At 45.7% G+C, this 21,597-nt stretch overlaps 1 protein-coding gene across 1 annotated transcript in view; it reads left to right on the top strand.

The window, feature by feature from the left end:
• The first annotated feature begins 1,879 nt into the window (after window positions 1-1,879).
• ddx1 (DEAD (Asp-Glu-Ala-Asp) box helicase 1) overlaps window positions 1,880-21,597 on the top strand; it is a 64,999-nt gene continuing 45,281 nt past the window's right edge. Inside the window, exons 1-14 of the mRNA XM_079530725.1 lie at window positions 1,880-1,983; window positions 4,242-4,293; window positions 6,437-6,500; window positions 6,591-6,620; window positions 7,001-7,097; window positions 7,941-7,988; window positions 10,046-10,129; window positions 11,581-11,664; window positions 12,350-12,426; window positions 12,594-12,666; window positions 13,283-13,359; window positions 15,800-15,914; window positions 17,035-17,176; window positions 18,151-18,211. Of these exons, the coding sequence (XP_079386851.1) occupies window positions 1,968-1,983; window positions 4,242-4,293; window positions 6,437-6,500; window positions 6,591-6,620; window positions 7,001-7,097; window positions 7,941-7,988; window positions 10,046-10,129; window positions 11,581-11,664; window positions 12,350-12,426; window positions 12,594-12,666; window positions 13,283-13,359; window positions 15,800-15,914; window positions 17,035-17,176; window positions 18,151-18,211 (1,020 nt within the window). The 5' untranslated portion in view covers window positions 1,880-1,967. The remainder of the gene's footprint in view (window positions 1,984-4,241; window positions 4,294-6,436; window positions 6,501-6,590; window positions 6,621-7,000; window positions 7,098-7,940; window positions 7,989-10,045; window positions 10,130-11,580; window positions 11,665-12,349; window positions 12,427-12,593; window positions 12,667-13,282; window positions 13,360-15,799; window positions 15,915-17,034; window positions 17,177-18,150; window positions 18,212-21,597) is intronic.

The raw sequence follows: 21,597 nt of genomic DNA, 5'->3' as shown, positions 1-21,597 counted from the left end.
TAGAAACCACTATAGAAACCTCTATAGAAACCACTATAGAAACCTCTATAGAAACCTCTATAGAAACCTCTTTAGAAACCACTATAGAAACCACTATAGAAACCTCTATAGAAACCTCTATAGAAACCACTATAGAAACCACTATAGAAACCTCTATAGAAACCACTATAGAAACCTCTATAGAAACCTCTTTAGAAACCACTATAGAAACCACTATAGAAACCTCTTTAGAAACCTCTATAGAAACCACTATAGAAACCACTATAGAAACCTCTATAGAAACCACTATAGAAACCACTATAGAAACCTCTATAGAAACCACTATAGAAACCACTATAGAAACCTCTATAGAAACCTCTATAGAAACCACTATAGAAACCTCTATAGAAACCTCTTTAGAAACCACTATAGAAACCACTATAGAAACCACTATAGAAACCTCTATAGAAACCTCTATAGAAACCACTATAGAAACCTCTATAGAAACCTCTTTAGAAACCACTATAGAAACCACTATAGAAACCTCTTTAGAAACCTCTAAAGGTTTCTAAAGACGAGCCCCTCCTATAGGCTATACAGGTTTAACTTGTTTTTAGTTCAATGTTTGTTTTAAAAACGCCACTAACAATGAAGGGAAAATGTACTTCATTTTGTCCCTATAACACAAACATTAAATGCCATTAACAATAAAGAGAAATAATGTTTGTTTTGACACCGTTTGTTTTACATCATCATGACATCACCTAATCAACACGAGTTAGACTTTAATATATTAGCGCCCCTCACTTCACACGGGTGTGACTCTTTCTCCTCAAAAATGTTTGTTTTAAAATAAATCTGCCGATGATGTCACTGGTGGACGGGTTTCTGAATTGCCCACAGCACTCAGAGACACAGACTGAGTAGGACAAAAAGTGGTATTTTATCATGAACATTAGGACCAATTATATGAAGATCCTTTGATAGATTAATGTCTAATGTGATATCAAACATATTTAGTAATACATTAATCAATTCATGTCTTTGATAATTGATATGAGACATGAAACATTACATTCCCCTTCACTCATCACTGATGTTGTAGTTTTAAAGTTCCGCCACAAGAGGGCACTGCTGCACCACTAACAGAATTAATATAGTTGAAGCGGAGTAAAAAGTACACTTAATGATGTGACTTCTTCCAAGTAGAAGTACCAGGAATGGAAACAAAGTAAAGAAGAAAATGATACAATTACTTCGAAGCTGTACTTAATTAGAAATACTTAAAGTAAGTAAATGTGCCTATAGTTATTACTTTCTACTGCATAAGCACTGTCCGCAGCATAGACATATATACATAGACGCCCCTTCCGGCTCTGAGGCGTGTGTCAAAATTGAAGGCACTATTTTCCCGACATTCCTTGCGAAGCATTAGCGGAAGCTTGTAAGCTTCCGCGTGCGTAACATAAGTCCCGGAAAAGACGCGCTGTGATTGGCCAGTAGTCACTTGAGTGACAGCGAGAGACATGGAGGAGTCACATGAGTGACGTCACTCGGGCAGCGACGCAGTCGCCTTCAGCAAATGCCTTCAGCACTTCTAAATAAGAAAGCTGCGGAGAACTGTTGCTTTGTGTTCACTCTTTAATGTTTTCTGTTAGTAATCTAATCCCCCCTGGCTCTGATGTTGTATTGTTAATAACTTTGTTGTTTGTGTTTGTTTGTTTGTGTTTTGTAATGTATATTGTCATGACTGTTATAAAGATTTGTTTAAAAAAAACAAAAGCCTTCAGCACTGCACTTCCGCCTTCATTGGGATACACGTCGCTCCAATGAACTGCAGCGGCAAATGAGGCGTCTATGTATATATGTCTATGGTCCGCAGTGCCATGATGATGATGACTCTAAACGGAACTAATACATGATGAGCCTTGTTTCCCGCACGGACCGTTGATACGTCACACCCGGTTGTTCTGCAAGGCTAAAGCAACATGGCTGCGTTTGGAGGTAAGAAGATGTTTTTATCACAACACAGAAAGACGTTGTATTGTCCATTCTGCTGTGATGTCCTTATAGAGGGTATGCGCGTGACGTCATCATCAAACCAGGAAGTTATGCAGGAATGCCTACTGAGTGGCAGTCCTGTCTTATTGCATTAAACAACGTTAAACAATGGTGCCACTCAATTTGCCATTAACTTTATGCATACCCTCTATTGTAGTGATATCTGTGTTGTAATGTCCTTATTGTAGTGATATCTGTGTTTTAATGTCCTTATTGTAGTGATATCTGTGTTTTAATGTCCTTATTGTAGTGATATCTGTGTTGTAATGTCCTTATTGTAGTGATATCTGTGTTGTAATGTCCTTATTGTAGTGATATCTGTGTTGTAATGTCCTTATTGTAGTGATATCTGTGTTGTAATGTCCTTATTGTAGTGATATCTGTGTTTAATGTCCTTATTGTAGTGATATCTGTGTTGTAATGTCCTTATTGTAGTGATATCTGTGTTGTAATGTCCTTATTGTAGTGATGTCTGTGTTTTAATGTCCTTATTGTAGTGATATCTGTGTTGTAATGTCCTTATTGTAGTGATGTTGACATGTTGACATCTTCACTCAGAGCTAAGCTGCCAACCCTCCTGCGTTTTGCAGGAGAATCCTTTTATTTATTGGCCCATTTCTCCTGAAGCTAGTTCTGGTCCAGAGCACGGAGCTAGCTCTGGTCCAGAGCACCGAGCTAGCTCTGGTCCAGAGCACGGAGCTAGCTCTGGTCCAGAGCACGGAGCTAGCTCTGGTCCAGAGCACGGAGCTAGCTCTGGTCCAGAGCACGGAGCTAGCTCTGGTCCAGAGCACAGAGCTAGCTCTGGTCCAGAGCACGGAGCTAGCTCTGGTCCAGAGCACGGAGCTAGCTCTGGTCCAGAGCACGGAGCTAGCTCTGGTCCAGAGCACGGAGCTAGCTCTGGTCCAGAGCACGGAGCTAGCTCTGGTCCAGAGCACGGAGCTAGCTCCGTGCTCTGGTCCAGAGCACGGAGCTAGCTCTGGTCCAGAGCACGGAGCTAGCTCTGGTCCAGAGCACGGAGCTAGCTCTGGTCCAGAGCACGGAACTAGCTCTGGTCCAGAGCACGGAGCTAGCTCTGGTCCAGAGCACGGAGCTAGCTCTGGTCCAGAGCACGGAGCTAGCTCTGGTCCAGAGCACGGAGCTAGCTCTGGTCCAGAGCACGGAGCTAGCTCTGGTCCAGAGCACGGAGCTAGCTCTGGTCCAGAGCACGGAGCTAGCTCTGGTCCAGAGCACGGAGCTAGCTCTGGTCCAGAGCACGGAGCTAGCTCTGGTCCAGAGCAAGGAGCTAGCTCTGGTCCAGAGCACGGAGCTAGCTCTGGTCCAGAGCACGGAGCCATCCTAAGGGCATTAGGGCTCTAATGGACCAGAGCTAGTCCTGAGCAGCATTATTGTCTTCACCAGGCCGAAGGCATGGGGAGAGAGTATGTTTTGCAGTGTGTGTGTGTGTGTGTGTGTGTGTGTGTGTGTGTGTGTGTGTGTGTGTGTGTGTGTGTGTGTGTGTGTGTGTGTGTGTGTGTGTGTGTGTGTGTGTGTGTGTGTGTGTGTGTGTGTGTGTGTGTGTGTGTGTGTATACAGCTAATCTCCGGCACCGTTAACCCGGTCGATGCCAAACTTTTTCACACACACTCCCTAGATGCCAACGATGAACCTCTGCCCCCTTTTCTCCACAACGGCCTGTTATAGCGCCACCAGGAGGCCGGCTTTTGCAAAACACATTTATTTATATTACTCGTACACATTTTCATCACGCAACTCGGTATACACCATCTCTATAGTCATGTGATCAACACGGACCAATCCGCGTCCCCATATTCCATCCCCATTGGCTAAGATTGTCTTCCAAAGTAGTGCAGATTTGTCCATTTTGAACAAAATGCCTCAAATCATGAACACAGCGTGCGATTTCCGTGAAATTATGCACACACATTACCACCAGGCAGAGGAAGAAATGCCACTTTAAAAAAAAGTGGACTCATGGTGGCGCTATAACAGGCCAATTCATGTTCTTACCTATAACTGCACCGATCTGTGTACAACTTTGCATGCTCACTCCCCCTAGAGGCCAAGACTAAACCTTTGCCCTGCATTTTCCACATCTGCCAGTAGCGCCACCATGAGGCCAATTTCTGCAGAATTTAAATGCAGAATGGGTTTTAATCCACAGAAATAATATTGACTTTTTTTTTTAACCCTTTAATCCACAGAAATGGGGGTGATGCCTGAGATCGCGCAGGCGGTGGAGGAGCTGGACTGGCTGTAAGTGATTAGATTGATTGATTGATTGATTGAAGTTTGTATTAACTGGTTTATGGCCAGTGACGTAATTGACGTAATGAAATCAATAAATCCCTTATGGCCACTGACGTAATTGACGTAATCGATTGATTCCCAATAATCGGGAGCTTATTGTCGCAAAATTTAGCATTTTTTAGCTAATTTGGCTAACGGCCGATGTAATCTTCCTAAAACCGGCCGAAAATCTGCGTGTGCACGGTCGATCGCGCACGCGCGTGATCGCGCATGCATCGCTGCGTAAAATGCGATGTTTTGGGCTTGATTAGAGCTTAATTTGACTTAGTTATGAAAATTACGATGATAGCTTAGCATTCCGGACATCTTTCATTGTGGCACACTTGCAAAGCTACTGCCGGATATTTTGATCCTAACCGGATGTGGTCATCGTTCACTCGCTCCTTTTGGTCAGAATCGGCAAAATGGTGACGTTACCGCCACCATCAGGACTGATTGTCCCAATACTATGGTCTTGCCCCGTCAGAATGAGATATAGTGTGTATATCGCGGATTTTTCTATTGGCATTAAAAAGACAAATTAAACATTTGAAAAATGCTGGCTGAAGAATCAATCCACTGTTAATTAGGCTTGGCCACAAGAGGGTTTAATAACCGTTTGTAGAATGGGTACATTTCAAACGAGAGCACAAGTCGATGCAAAAACCACTACGAGGATAAAAGACTTGTTTACATCAGGGTCCTGCATGTTCAATTCATCAGACGTACAGATATAAACTTCTGTTGCAAAAAAGGGAAATCATCATATATGCAGTTAGAGAAAGTAAAACAAAGGGGAAAACATGCACAGTATGAGATCCCAAACCTCTACCATGTGTTTCTAACTCCACCCCTGGTATTCCAGTCTAACTCCACCCCTGGTATTCCAGTCTAACTCCACCCCTGGTATTCCAGTCTAACGCCACCCCTGGTATTCCAGTCTAACGCCACCCCTGGTATTCCTGTCTAACTCTACCCCTGGTATTCCAGTCTAATTCCACTCCTGGTATTCCAGTAATTCCACCCCTGGTATTCCAGTCTAATTCCACTCCTGGTATTCCAGTCTAATTCCACCCCTGGTATTCCAGTCTAATTCCACTCCTGGTATTCCAGTCTAATTCCACCCCTGGTATTCCAGTCTAACTCCACCCCTGGTATTCCAGTCTAACTCCACCCCTGGTATTCCAGTCTAATTCCACCCCTGGTATTCCAGTCTAATTCCACTCCTGGTATTCCAGTCTAATTCCACTCCTGGTATTCCAGTAATTCCACCCCTGGTATTCAAGTCTAATTCCACTCCTGGTATTCCAGTCTAATTCCACTCCTGTTATTCCAGTCTAATTCCACTCCTGGTATTCCAGTCTAATTCCACCCCTGGTATTCCAGTCTAATTCCACTCCTGGTATTCCAGTCTAATTCCACTCCTGGTATTCCAGTCTAATTCCACTCCTGGTATTTCAGTCTAATTCCACCCCTGGTATTCCAGTCTAATTCCACTCCTGTTATTCCAGTCTAATTCCACTCCTGGTATTCCAGTCTAATTCCACCCCTGGTATTCCAGTCTAATTCCACTCCTGGTATTCCAGTCTAATTCCACTCCTGGTATTCCAGTCTAATTCCACTCCTGGTATTCCACTAATTCCACCCCTGGTATTCCAGTCTAATTCCACTCCTGGTATTCCAGTCTAATTCCACTCCTGGTATTCCAGTATAATTCCACTCCTGGTATTCCAGTCTAATTCCACTCCTGGTATTCCACTAATTCCACCCCTGGTATTCCAGTCTAATTCCACCCCTGGTATTCCAGTCTAATTCCACCCCTGGTATTCCACTAATTCCACTCCTGGTATTCCACTAATTCCACTCCTGGTATTCCACTAATTCCACCCCTGGTATTCCACTAATTCCACTCCTGGTATTCCACTAATTCCACTCCTGGTATTCCACTAATTCCACTCCTGGTATTCCACTAATTCCACCCCTGGTATTCCACTAATTCCACTCCTGGTATTCCAGTCTAATTCCACTCCTGGTATTCCACTAATTCCACTCCTGGTATTCCACTAATTCCACTCCTGGTATTCCACTAATTCCACTCCTGGTATTCCAGGCTCCCTACCGACATCCAGGCCGAGTCCATCCCTCTGATTCTAGGAGGAGGAGACGTCCTTATGGTGAGGCACGCACGCACGCACGCACGCACGCACGCACTACTTATGCGTATCCTCTGTGTCTTCAAATACTTTCTTTATATTTCCCTGTAGGCAGCTGAGACGGGCAGCGGAAAAACAGGGGTAAGTAAGTAGTCTGTATCTCCATAGACACAGAAAGGTAGACGCCTCTGATGTCTGATGTGTGATGGTGTGTTCATGGTGAGTGATGGTGTGTTCATGGTGTGTTCATGGTGTGTTCATGGTGAGTGATGGTGTGTTCAAGGTGAGTGATGGTGTGTGATGGTGTGTTCAAGGTGAGTGATGGTGTTTGATGGTGTGTTCAAGGTGAGTGATGGTGTGTTCATGGTGAGTGATGGTGTGTTCAAGGTGAGTGATGGTGTGTTCATGATGAGTGATGGTGTGTTCAAGGTGAGTGATGGTGTGTTCATGGTGTGTGATGGTGTGTTCAAGGTGAGTGATGGTGTGTTCATGGTGAGTGATGGTGTGTTCATGTTCTCCAGGCGTTCAGCATCCCGGTGATCCAGATCGTCTACGAGACCCTGAAGGACCAGCAGGAAGGAAAGAAGGGCCGAGCAGCGGTCAAGACCGGAGGAGCAGGTCAGTTACTATAGTTACTACAGTTACTATAGTTACTACAGCAGCGGTCAGGACCGGAGGAGCAGGTCAGAACTATTAAACACCTACACTCTGGAAGAATATATATTCAAAGATTTGTGCCACATTTTCACAATTTTTCCAAAAATAGCAGATCTACAAGCTCTTAAGAGCTCATAGATCTGCTACCTACGTACCTCTCTTTATTTTAAATTAATTAATTAAACTCTGTACTTTTTAATTTTTCTTCTAAAAATTGCTAAATACCACTCACAAAAATGTAGTATTGATACAACCGATTAATTGCATGGCAAAACGATTCGATACAGATTATTTCCAAACGATACGATACATAGTCAATGTTGCTGTTTTCATTTTGATATACTTCGATTCTTGAAATTAAAATTGATTTTTCGATGCAGTTACTACATCGTTACATCCCTACTATTTATTGATTGATTGAATACTTACCCACAGGCTTTGGGCCAATAAGCCCCTCTAGGGCCTAATCTTGTTTCCATTGTGGTCCTCTGTATAATATCTGAATCAGACAATAATCGGAGAGGGATATGGGTCATAATCTCATAATCGTGCAGCCCTACTTTGGGGTCCTTGACGTGAAATGTTTTTGACAACCACAGTTTAGAAAACAGGGTTTTTCAGAAAACTGTCAGGATTTAGAAGACACGATTTGTAGAATGTGGTCACAGGTTCCCTACATAAAAAACTGTTCACTGTGGACGACACCATGTAAAGCATTACACTTGTTTACAATGGGGTCCAGCATTTTCAATTCATCAGATGGGTTAACAAAATGAACCACTGTGTTCTGTGTTTTGTCTTCAGTGTTTAGCAAATGGCAGATGAACCCTTACGACCGCAGCCCAGCTTTTGGTGAGTAGAAAACCACCTGTTTCAAGTTGTTTTAGTCAGTAGAAAACCACCTGTTTCATGTTGTTTGGTCAGTAGAAAACCACCTGTTTCATGTTGTTTTGGTCAGTAGAAAACCACCTGTTTCATGTTGTTTTGGTCAGTAGAAAACCACCTGTTTCATGTTGTTTTAGTCAGTAGAAAACCACCTGTTTCATGTTGTTTAGTCAGTAGAAAACCACCTGTTTCATGTTGTTTAGTCCGTAGAAAACCACCTGTTTCATGTTGTTTTAGTCAGTAGAAAACCACCTGTTTCATGTTGTTTTAGTCAGTAGAAAACCACCTGTTTCATGTTGTTTTAGTCAGTAGAAAACCACCTGTTTCATGTTGTTTGGTCAGTAGAAAACCACCTGTTTCATGTTGTTTAGTCAGTAGAAAACCACCCGTTTCAGGTTGTTTAGTCAGTAGAAAACCACCTGTTTCATGTTGTTTTAGTCAGTAGAAAACCACCTGTTTCATGTTGTTTTAGTCAGTAGAAAACCACCTGTTTCATGTTGTTTTAGTCAGTAGAAAACCACCTGTTTCATGTTGTTTAGTCAGTAGAAAACCACCTGTTTCATGTTGTTTAGTCAGTAGAAAACCACCTGTTTCATGTTGTTTAGTAAGTAGAAAACCACCTGTTTCATGTTGTTTTAGTCAGTAGAAAACCACCTGTTTCATGTTGTTTTAGTCAGTAGAAAACCACCTGTTTCATGTTGCCACTGCTACTTTGGTGTAATGCTGCATTGAAGCACTAGATGGCAGTGTTACACTGTGTTCAATGAATTGAGCTTAGTCACTTATCCTTGTCTGTCTGTCTGTCTGTCTGTCTGTCTGTCTGTCTGTCTGTCTGCCTGCCTGTCTGTCTGTCTGTCTGTCTGTCTGTCTGTCATATGCCTGTCTGTCTCATGTGCATGTCTGTCTCTCATGTGCCTGTCTGTCTCTCATGTGCCTTTCTGTCTCTCATGTGCCTGTCTGTCTCTCATGTGCATGTCTGTCTCTCATGTGCCTGTCTCTCTCTCATGTGCCTGTCTGTCTCTCATGTGCCTGTCTGTCTCTCATGTGCTTGTCTGTCTCTCATGTGCATGTCTGTCTCTCATGTGCATGTCTGTCTCTCATGTGCCTGTCTGTCTCTCATGTGCCTGTCTGTCTCTCATGTGCCTGTCTGTCTCTCATGTGCCTGTCTGTCTCTCATGTGCCTGTCTGTCTCTCATGTGCCTTTCTGTCTCTCATGTGCCTGTCTGTCTCTCATGTGCATGTCTGTCTCTCTCATGTGCCTGTCTCTCTCTCATGTGCCTGTCTGTCTCTCATGTGCCTGTCTGTCTCATGTGCCTGTCTGTCTCTCTCATGTCCCTGTCTCTCTCTCATGTCCCTGTCTCTCTCTCATGTGCCTGTCTCTCTCTCATGTGCCTGTCTCTCTCTCATGTGCCTGTCTGTCTCTCTCATGTGCCTGTCTCTCTCTCATGTGCCTGTCTGTCTCATGTGCCTGTCTGTCTCATGTCCCTGTCTCTCTCTCATGTGCCTGTCTCTCTCTCATGTGCCTGTCTGTCTCTCTCATGTGCCTGTCTCTCTCTCATGTGCCTGTCTGTCTCATGTGCCTGTCTGTCTCATGTGCCTGTCTGTCTCTCTCATGTCCCTGTCTGTCTCTCATGTCCCTGTCTGTCTCTCATGTGCCTGTCTCTCTCTCATGTGCCTGTCTGTCTCATGTGCCTGTCTCTCTCTCATGTGCCTGTCTGTCTCATGTGCCTGTCTGTCTCATGTCCCTGTCTGTCTCTCATGTCCCTGTCTGTCTCTCATGTGCATGTCTGTCTCTCATGTGCCTGTCTCTCTCTCATGTGCCTGTCTGTCTCTCATGTGCCGGTCTGTCTCTCATGTGCCTGTCTGTCTCTCATGTGCCGGTCTGTCTCTCATGTGCCGGTCTGTCTCTCATGTGCCTGTCTGTCTCTCATGTGCCTGTCTCTCTCTCATGTGCCTGTCTGTCTCTCATGTGCCTGTCTGTCTCATGTGCCTGTCTGTCTCTCATGTGCCTGTCTGTCTCTCAGCCATCGGTCCAGATGGGATGTGTTGTCAGAGCAGAGAGTTTAAAGAGTGGCACGGCTGCAGATCTACTAAAGGAATCACCAAAGGTAGAGCACGCACACACACACACACACACACACACGCACACACACACACACACACACACACACACACACACACACACACATACACACACACACACATACACACACATACACGCACGCGCACGCACACACGCACATACACACACACACACACGCACATACACATACACACACATACACGCACGCACACACGCACGCACACTACTCCAGCGCTTGGATAATTTTTTATCAGCTTGCAGAGCTGATCAGTGATCACTGATCAGTTATCCTACTTTCTCATAGATATATATATATAGAAAGCTAGATGGCTCCACCCACCACCTGCGCTCTGACCAATGGAGAGCGACGTTGCTACGTGGCTCACCCACCACCCGAGCTCTGACCAATTGAGAGCGACGTTGCTACGTGGCTCACCCACCACCAGCGCTCTGGCCAATGGAGAGCGGCGTTGCTACGTGGCGGCCATCTTACCTCGGGGCAGCATAACATTGTGTCTATGGGGCATGTACTTTTAAATAACCACAACTTGCTCAATTTTCAACCGATTTTCAAACGGTTTGGTTTGTTATAAACGTCAGAGACGTCCGCATACGTATATGCTTTTATACGACGTTCATATAAAAAACTAAATTAAGCAGATAAGCGTCCTGAATCATAGCCACGTTGACAACGTTTGTAATAAACCAACCCGTTTGTAAATCCGTCAAGATTTGAGCGAGTTATGACTGTTTTTGTTTGAGCTGCCATAGAACATGCTGTACTGTAGCCCCGAAGCAAGATGGCCGCCGGGTGAACTACGTCAGAGACTCCGCCTTGAGCCATCTAGCCTTTATATATGTCTATGGGCTGGTAGAGTACATAGAACTACACATCCCACAATGCACTGGGCCATCTAGCCTTTATATATGTCTATGGGCTGGTAGAGTACATAGAACTACACATCCCACAGTGCACTGGGCCATCTAGCCTTTATATATGTCTATGGGCTGGTAGAGTACATAGAACTACACATCCCACAATGCACTGGGCCATCTAGCCTTTATATATGTCTATGGGCTGGTAGAGTACATAGAACTACACATCCCACAATGCACTGGGCCATCTAGCCTTTATATATGTCTATGTACTTTCTGGTCTGGTCACCTGGTCTAGTGGGGGAGATTTCATGATTGGCTGGCCTCTAAGCCAATGGGAGACTAGCCCTGTACGGCCAATGGGACACTAAGCCCCACGGCCAATGGGACACTAAGCCCCACACAGCCAATGGGACACTAAGCCCCACGGCCAATGGGACACTAATAAGTCTGCTCTCCTCTCCCCCACCATGACTAGAGACTGCAAACGCCACTAATATCTATGATGTCATCACCCCCTCTGTGTGTGTGTGTGTGTGTGTGTGTGTGTGTGTGTGTGTGTGTGTGTGTGTGTGTGTGTGTGTGTGTGTGTGTGTGTAGGGAAGTACTACTATGAGGTGTCGTGCCATGACCAGGGTCTGTGTCGTGTGGGCTGGGCCTCCAGCCAGGCTGCCCTGGACCTAGGTAAGGTACTAGAGAGTGAGACAGGTACTAGAGAGTGAGACAGGTCTGGACCTAGGTAAGATACTAGAGAGTGAGACAGGTCTGGACCTAGGTAAGGTACTAGAGAGTGAGACAGGTACTAGAGAGTGAGACAGGTCTGGACCTAGGTAAGATACTAGAGAGTGAGACAGGTCTGGACCTAGGTAAGATACTAGAGAGTGAGACAGGCTTGGGGTGAGACTCACCGCTCGCCCAAACACACCTCTCTGTTTTTACTAAAACTACAACATGACGTCACTGAGCCGCAGTGGTAAGAGACTCACCGCTCACCCAAACACATCTCTCTGTTTTTACTAAAACTACAACATGACGTCACTGAGCCGCGGTGGTAAGAGACTCACCGCTCACCCAAACACACCTCTCTGTTTTTACTAACCACCGTTTGGGTGGTCACCTTATCACCTAGAACGGGAGCATGACTAGGCCTTAACACTCAACCAGATTACAGGACCATGACTAGGCCTTAACACCAGATTACAGGACCATGACTAGGCCTTAACACCAGATTACAGGAGCATGACTAGGCCTTAACACCAGATTACAGGACCATGACTAGGCCTTAACACCAGATTACAGCAGAGGGTTGAGATTCCTTCCACATGGAGCTAAACGTCACACTGCTTAAACACCTGACCTCTCTTCCCAGGAACCGATAAATACGGCTTTGGTTTTGGTGGGACCGGAAAGAAGTCGCACAACAAGCAGTTTGACAGCTACGGAGAGGTAGGACCACAGGGATCTAAATTAGGGATTGTTGTTTTTTGTATTGATAATGAGCACCTTATCGAACAGGTTTATCGAGCTGGGTTCTATGATCCATCCATCCATCCATCCATCCATCACCATGACACAGTGTGTAGTGTTCATGGTGTTTTTGTCTCCCCCTACAGGAGTTCACCATGCATGACACCATCGGATGCTACATGGACCTCGACAACGGTCACATCTCCTTCTCCAAGAACGGTACTTTTTTGGGGGTGGTGTGGGGGGGGGGGGGGGGGGGGGGGGGCGTAATGACATCATCTGTCTGCGCACTAATTGTCAACAAAGTGCGCTGAGCGCGTGAGCCTCTGAGTATTTCACTAACCTCTGAGGAATCACCAAAAAGTATTCACCAGAACAATGTATCGGGGAACAAAACAGTATGGAATTGGAAGCCTCCATTGCTCTCCATAGACGTTGCGTTGAACCTGGTGTAGAGCTGTCACGTATTTATTCTTGTCATTCGACGGAGCTTAAAGATGGATGGATTAACCCTAACCCTAACCCTTAAAGATGGATGGATTAACCCTAACCCTAACCCTTAAAGATGGATGGATTAACCCTAACCCTAACCCTTAAAGATGGATGGATTAACCCTAACCCTTAAAGATGGATGGATTAACCCTAACCCTTAAAGATGGATGGATTTAAAAGCATCTCCGTTCTGGTCACGTCGTGTGAACGACTGAAATAAAGCCAAAGCTTTTGTGCTTCAGTGGAATTTGTCTCTCGGGTATTTATTTATTTATATTGTATTGTATTTATTTATATTTTTTAAATCCAACCTTTCTCCTTTTTCTCCTTTCCTCGCTCTCAGGAACTGACCTGGGTTTGGCTTTTGAAATCCCCTCGCATCTGAAGAACCAGGCTTTCTATGCCTCCTGTGTTCTGAAGGTATGTTAACCAGAACATCTGAAGAACCAGGCTTTCTATGCCTCCTGTGTTCTGAAGGTATGTTAACCAGAACATCTGAAGAACCAGGCTTTCTATGCCTCCTGTGTTCTGAAGGTATGTTAACCAGAACATCTGAAGAACCAGGCTTTCTATGCCTCCTGTGTTCTGAAGGTATGTTAACCAGAGCATCTGAAGAACCAGGCTTTCTATGCCTCCTGTGTTCTGAAGGTATGTTAACCAGAACATCTGAAGAACCAGGCTTTCTATGCCTCCTGTGTTCTGAAGGTATGTTAACCAGAACATCTGAAGAACCAGGCTTTCTATGCCTCCTGTGTTCTGAAGGTATGTTAACCAGAGCATCTGAAGAACCAGGCTTTCTATGCCTCCTGTGTTCTGAAGGTATGTTAACCAGAACATCTGAAGAACCAGGCTTTCTATGCCTCCTGTGTTCTGAAGGTATGTTAACCAGAACATCTGAAGAACCAGGCTTTCTATGCCTCCTGTGTTCTGAAGGTATGTTAACCAGAACATCTGAAGAACCAGGCTTTCTATGCCTCCTGTGTTCTGAAGGTATGTTAACCAGAACATCTGAAGAACCAGGCTTTCTATGCCTCCTGTGTTCTGAAGGTATGTTAACCAGAACATCTGAAGAACCAGGCTTTCTATGCCTCCTGTGTTCTGAAGGTATGTTAACCAGAACATCTGAAGAACCAGGCTTTCTATGCCTCCTGTGTTCTGAAGGTATGTTAACCAGAACATCTGAAGAACCAGGCTTTCTATGCCTCCTGTGTTCTGAAGGTATGTTAACCAGAGCATCTGAAGAACCAGGCTTTCTATGCCTCCTGTGTTCTGAAGGTATGTTAACCAGAACATCTGAAGAACCAGGCTTTCTATGCCTCCTGGGTTCTGAAGGTATGTTAACCAGAACATCTGAAGAACCAGGCTTTCTATGCCTCCTGTGTTCTGAAGGTATGTTAACCAGAACATCTGAAGAACCAGGCTTTCTATGCCTCCTGTGTTCTGAAGGTATGTTAACCAGAACATCTGAAGAACCAGGCTTTCTATGCCTCCTGTGTTCTGAAGGTATGTTAACCAGAACATCTGAAGAACCAGGCTTTCTATATTATTATCCTATGGAGCATTTTGTTTGTTTTGTGGGAAGACGGGAGACAATACGTTCTGAACCAGTATCTTTTACTAGGGCCTTCAAATGGAGTACTTTTCTAACAGACGGAAGGCAATTGACCTTTTTACCAATACAATAATATTAAAGAAACTGTTAACTGGGTTGGTACCCTCACATGTTCTCCCCGTGTCCCCTAGGGTAGGTACCCTCACATGTTCTCCCCGTGTCCCCTAGGGTAGGTACCCTCACATGTTCTCCCCGTGTCCCCTAGGGTAGGTACCCTCACATGTTCTCCCCGTGTCCCCTAGGGTAGGTACCCTCACATGTTCTCCCCGTGTCCCCTAGGGTAGGTACCCTCACAAAAACATGCAGTATTCCTGGTCTCTAAACTGCCTCCCCCTGGCCAGCCGGGGCGCCTGATGGAGGGGAAAGGAACTGGTTGGAATCACGTGTTCCTTCCACGCGCTACGTCCAACCAGGGAAACTCCCCCCTGTCAGGTGTAAAGGAGCAACTTGGACACTCATGCATGAAGGAAGCATGAGTTCAAGTCTGTTGCTCTCCCCAGGTTGGCGGAGGGTGTGTAGAGCCCAGGATCACATTAGATAATTGACACAGGGGTGAAAAATGGGTTACAAAATCGTGGGATAAAAAAAATGAATACAAAATAAATAAACTCTTAACTGGTGTACCGTCACGGGCCGCTATGCTTGATAACAGGCTTGATAAGCCCAAAGCGTATTGATACCGGGTACTCAATAAGCCCAAAGCTTATTGATACCGGGTACTCAATAAGCCCAAAGCTTATTGATACCGGGTACTCAATAAGCCCAAAGATTATTGATACCGGGTACTCAATAAGCCCAAAGCTTATTGATAACGGGTACTCGATAAGCCCAAAGCTTATTGATACCGGGTACTCGATAAGCCCAAAGCTTATTGATACCGGGTACTGGATAAGCCCAAAGCTTATTGATACCGGGTACTCAATAAGCCCAAAGCGTATTGATACCGGGTACTCAATAAGCCCAAAGCTTATTGATACCGGGTACTCAATAAACCCAAAGATTATTGATACCGGGTACTCAATAAGCCCAAAGCTTATTGATACCGGGTACTCAATAAGCCCAAAGCGTATTGATACCGGGTACTCAATAAGCCCAAAGTGTGTGTGTGTGTGTGTGTGTGTGTGTGTGTGTGTGTGTGTGTGTGTGTGTGTGTGTGTGTGTGTGTGTGTGTGTGTGTGTGTGTGTGTGTGTGTGTGTGTGTGTGTGTGTGTGTGTGTGTGTGTGTGTGTGTGTGTGTGTGTGTGTTAGAATGCAGAGCTGCAGTTCAACTTTGGATCAGAGGACTTCAAGAATCCTCCTCGGAGCGGCTTTGTGGCTTTGGATCAGGCAGAGGAGGAACACACCGTCAGGTCCTCTCAGACGGGTAGGAACACACCGTCAGGTCCTCTCAGACGGGTAGGAACACACAGTCAGGTCCTCTCAGGCGGGTAGGAACACACCGTCAGGTCCTCTCAGACGGGTAGGAACACACCGTCAGGTCCTCTCAGACGGGTAGGAACACCGTCAGGTCCTCTCAGACGGGTAGGAACACACCGTCGGGTCCTCTCAGACGGGTAGGAACACACAGTCAGGTCCTCTCAGGCGGGTAGGAACACACCGTCAGGTCCTCTCAGACGGGTAGGAACACACCGTCAGGTCCTCTCAGACGGGTAGGAACACACCGTCAGGTCCTCTCAGACGGGTAGGAACACACCGTCAGGTCCTCTCAGACGGGTAGGAACACACCGTCAGGTCCTCTCAGACGGGTAGGAACACACCGTCAGGTCCTCTCAGACGGGTAGGAACACACCGTCAGGTCCTCTCAGACGGGTAGGAACACACCGTCAGGTCTCAGATGGGTAGGAACACACCGTCAGGTCCTCTCAGGCGGGTAGGAACACACCGTCGGGTCCTCTCAGACGGGTAGAAACACACCGTCAGGTCCTCAGACGGGTAGGAACACACCGTCAGGTCCTCTCAGACGGGTAGGAACACACCGTCAGGTCCTCAGATGGGTGGGTTTAGGAGGAACACACCGTCAGGTCCTCTCAGACAGGTGCGTTCAGTCAGACAGATGGGTCTGTTTAGTCAGACAGACGGGTCTGTTAGTCAGACAGACAGGTGGGTTCAGTCAGACAGACACGTGGGTTCAGTCAGACAGTCAGGTGGGTTCAGTCAGACAGACAGGTGGGTTTATTATAATGAGTCAAATATATGGGAGGGGAGTTACTGAGGATGAGGGTGTGGAAATAATTTGCACCCACAGCGCCCCCACCACATCAGGACATTGTGGTACTGCAGCTAAAACCGCTTTAGAAGCCAGACTATCAGAGTGTTCTATCAGAGTGGTTTAGGCTCAAACCAGTAGAAATACTTTTGAGGGACATAAACAATATGATATTAAATATTAAAAACTGTTTTAAAATGCATGTTGTTGTTCCTTTAACATGCAAAGCGATGGAGTTTAGTTCAGTTTAGTGAAGTCTAATGCGATCCGTTTCCAGGCAGCGCCAAGGTGAGTCAAGCCAAGGTGTCGACGACCAACGCACCCAAAGCCCTGATCATCGAACCGTCCAAAGAGCTGGCCGAGCAGACGCTCAACGTGGTCAACCAGTTCAAGAAATACGTGGACAATCCCAGACTGAGGTGAGAACAGAAATAGGTAGGTCCATCCATCTTCAACCGCTTATCCGTAGTCGGGTCGTGGGGGCAACAGTTCCACCAGAGAGATCTCCTCCAGAGCAACATTAGTGACTTCCTCCTGGGGATCCCGAGGCGTTCCAAAGCCAGTGAGTTGATGTGTTTCCTCCACCTGATCCTTGGTCTGCCCCGGGGTCTCCTCCCAGTGGGACGTGATCCTTGGTCTGCCCCGGGGTCTCCTCCCAGTGGGACGTGATCCTTGGTCTGCCCCAGGGTCTCCTCCCAGTGGGACGTGATCCTTGGTCTGCCCCAGGGTCTCCTCCCAGTGGGACGTGATCCTTGGTCTGCCCCCCGGGGTCTCCTCCCAGTGGGACGTGATCCTTGGTCTGCCCCGGGGTCTCCTCCCAGTGGGACGTGATCCTTGGTGTGCCCCGGGGTCTCCTCCCAGTGGGACGTGATCCTTGGTCTGCCCCGGGGTCTCCTCCGAGTGGGACGTGATCCTTGGTCTGCCCCAGGGTCTCCTCCCAGTGGGACGTGATCCTTGGTGTGCCCCGGGGTCTCCTCCCAGTGGGACGTGATCCTTGGTCTGCCCCGGGGTCTCCTCCCAGTGGGACGTGATCCTTGGTCTGCCCCGGGGTCTCCTCCCAGTGGGACGTGATCCTTGGTCTGCCCCGGGGTCTCCTCCCAGTGGGACGTGATCCTTGGTCTGCCCCGGGGTCTCCTCCCAGTGGGACGTGATCCTTGGTGTGCCCCGGGGTCTCCTCCCAGTGGGACGTGATCCTTGGTGTGCCCCGGGGTCTCCTCCCAGTGGGACGTGATCCTTGGTGTGCCCCGGGGTCTCCTCCCAGTGGGACGTGATCCTTGGTCTGCCCCAGGGTCTCCTCCCAGTGGGACGTGATCCTTGGTCTAATCCTCATCTGTGTCTCTGTGTTCTACTACAGTGGTCTGATCCTCATCTGTGTCTCTGTGTTCTACTACAGTGGTCTGCTGATCATCGGGGGAGTGGCTGCCAAAGAACAGCTGGCCGTTCTGGAACAAGGAGTAAGTGTCAATAGAGGCTGTTAATGAGAATATTAATAGCTCTAAACATCACTGGTTGCAAAAGCCATGAGTTTTCTCAAGCCAGAGCTCAGAATTGGGCCCATTTTGGACGCAAATGCACCTACAACTTCATCTGTGCGACTCACAAAATACATTTGGGAGTATCTTTGCGACTGTCCATAGTTTCAGTGCATGTCAAACTGGGGGCCTTCAAGTTAAAATGAACGGCAATTAATATCTCACAACAGTGATTCTCTGGCAAATAGATGGACGCTGTATTAGAACACATTATGGACAAACCCTCACCTTGACATGAACACAGAGAATACACACATTATGGAAAAACCCTCACCTTGACATGAACACAGAGAATACACACATTATGGACAAACCCTCACCTTGACATGAACACAGAGAATACACACATTATGGACAAACCCTCACCTTGACATGAACACAGAGAATACACACATTATGGACAAACCCTCACCTTGACATGAACACAGAGAATACACACATTATGGACAAACCCTCACCTTGACATGAACACAGAGAATACACACATTATGGACAAACCCTCACCTTGACATGAACACAGAGAATACACACATTATGGACAAACCCTCACCTTGACATGAACACAGAGAATACACACATTATGGACAAACTCTCACCTTGACATGAACACAGAGAATACACACATTATGGACAAACCCTCACCTTGACATGAACACAGAGAATACACACATTATGGACAAACCCTCACCTTGACATGAACACAGAGAATACACACATTATGGACAAACCCTCACCTTGACACGAACACAGAGAATACACACATTATGGACAAACCCTCACCTTGACATGAACACAGAGAATACACACATTATGGACAAACCTCACCTTGACATGAACACAGAGAATACACACATTATGGACAAACCCTCACCTTGACATGAACACAGAGAATACACACATAATGACAAACCCACACCTTGACATGAACACAGAGAATACACACATTATGGACAAACCCTCACCTTGACATGAACACAGAGAATACACACATTATGGACAAACCCACACATTGACATGAACACAGAGAATACACACATTATGGACAAACCCACACCTTGACATGAACACAGAGAATACACACATTATGGACAAACCCTCACCTTGACATGAACACAGAGAATACACACATTATGGACAAACCCTCACCTTGACATGAACACAGAGAATACACACATTATGGACAAACCCACACCTTGACATGAACACAGAGAATACACACATTATGGACAAACCCTCACCTTGACATGAACACAGAGAATACACACATTATGGACAAACCCTCACCTTGACATGAACACAGAGAATACACACATTATGGACAAACCCTCACCTTGACATGAACACAGAGAATACACACATTATGGACAAACCCACACCTTGACATGAACACAGAGAATACACACATTATGGACAAACCCTCACCTTGACATGAACACAGAATACACACATTATGGACAAACCCTCACCTTGACATGAACACAGAGAATACACACATTATGGACAAACCCTCACCTTGACATGAACACAGAGAATACACACATTATGGACAAACCCTCACCTTGACATGAACACAGAGAATACACACATTATGGACAAACCCTCACCTTGACATGAACACAGAGAATACACACATTATGGACAAACCCACACCTTGACATGAACACAGAGAATACACACATTATGGACAAACCCTCACCTTGACATGAACACAGAATACACACATTATGGACAAATCCTCACCTTGACATGAACACAGAGAATACACACATTATGGACAAACCCTCACCTTGACATGAACACAGAGAATACACACATTATGGACAAACCCTCACCTTGACATGAACACAGAGAATACACACATTATGGACAAACCCTCACCTTGACATGAACACAGAGAATACACACATTATGGACAAACCCACACCTTGACATGAACACAGAGAATACACACATTATGGACAAACCCACACCTTGACATGAACACAGAATACACACATTATGGACAAACCCTCACCTTGACATGAACACAGAGAATACACACATTATGGACAAACCCTCACCTTGACATGAACACAGAGAATACACACATTATGGACAAACCCTCACCTTGACATGAACACAGAGAATACACACATTATGGACAAACCCTCACCTTGACATGAACACAGAGAATACACACATTATGGACAAACCCTCACCTTGACATGAACACAGAGAATACACACATTATGGACAAACCCTCACCTTGACATGAACACAGAGAATACACACATTATGGACAAACCCTCACCTTGACATGAACACAGAGAATACACACATTATGGACAAACCCTCACCTTGACATGAACACAGAGAATACACACATTATGGACAAACCCTCACCTTGACATGAACACAGAGAATACACACATTATGGACAAACCCTCACCTTGACATGAACACAGAGAATACACACATTATGGACAAACCCTCACCTTGACATGAACACAGAGAATACACACATTATGGACAAACCCTCACCTTGACATGAACACAGAGAATACACACATTATGGACAAACCTCACCTTGACATGAACACAGAGAATACACACATTATGGACAAACCCTCACCTTGACATGAACACAGAGAATACACACATTATGGACAAACCCTCACCTTGACACGAACACAGAGAATACACACATTATGGACAAACCCTCACCTTGACATGAACACAGAGAATACACACATTATGGACAAACCTCACCTTGACATGAACACAGAGAATACACACATTATGGACAAACCCTCACCTTGACATGAACACAGAGAATACACACATAATGACAAACCCACACCTTGACATGAACACAGAGAATACACACATTATGGACAAACCCTCACCTTGACATGAACACAGAGAATACACACATTATGGACAAACCCACACATTGACATGAACACAGAGAATACACACATTATGGACAAACCCACACCTTGACATGAACACAGAGAATACACACATTATGGACAAACCCTCACCTTGACATGAACACAGAGAATACACACATTATGGACAAACCCTCACCTTGACATGAACACAGAGAATACACACATTATGGACAAACCCACACCTTGACATGAACACAGAGAATACACACATTATGGACAAACCCTCACCTTGACATGAACACAGAGAATACACACATTATGGACAAACCCTCACCTTGACATGAACACAGAGAATACACACATTATGGACAAACCCTCACCTTGACATGAACACAGAGAATACACACATTATGGACAAACCCACACCTTGACATG

This window comes from Electrona antarctica (assembly GCF_951216825.1).
Source record: "Electrona antarctica genome assembly, contig: scaffold_92, whole genome shotgun sequence".
NCBI lineage: Eukaryota > Metazoa > Chordata > Actinopteri > Myctophiformes > Myctophidae > Electrona > Electrona antarctica.
The sequence above is the reverse complement of the archived record's forward strand: the minus strand, read 5'-3'. Positions and strand labels throughout refer to the sequence as shown.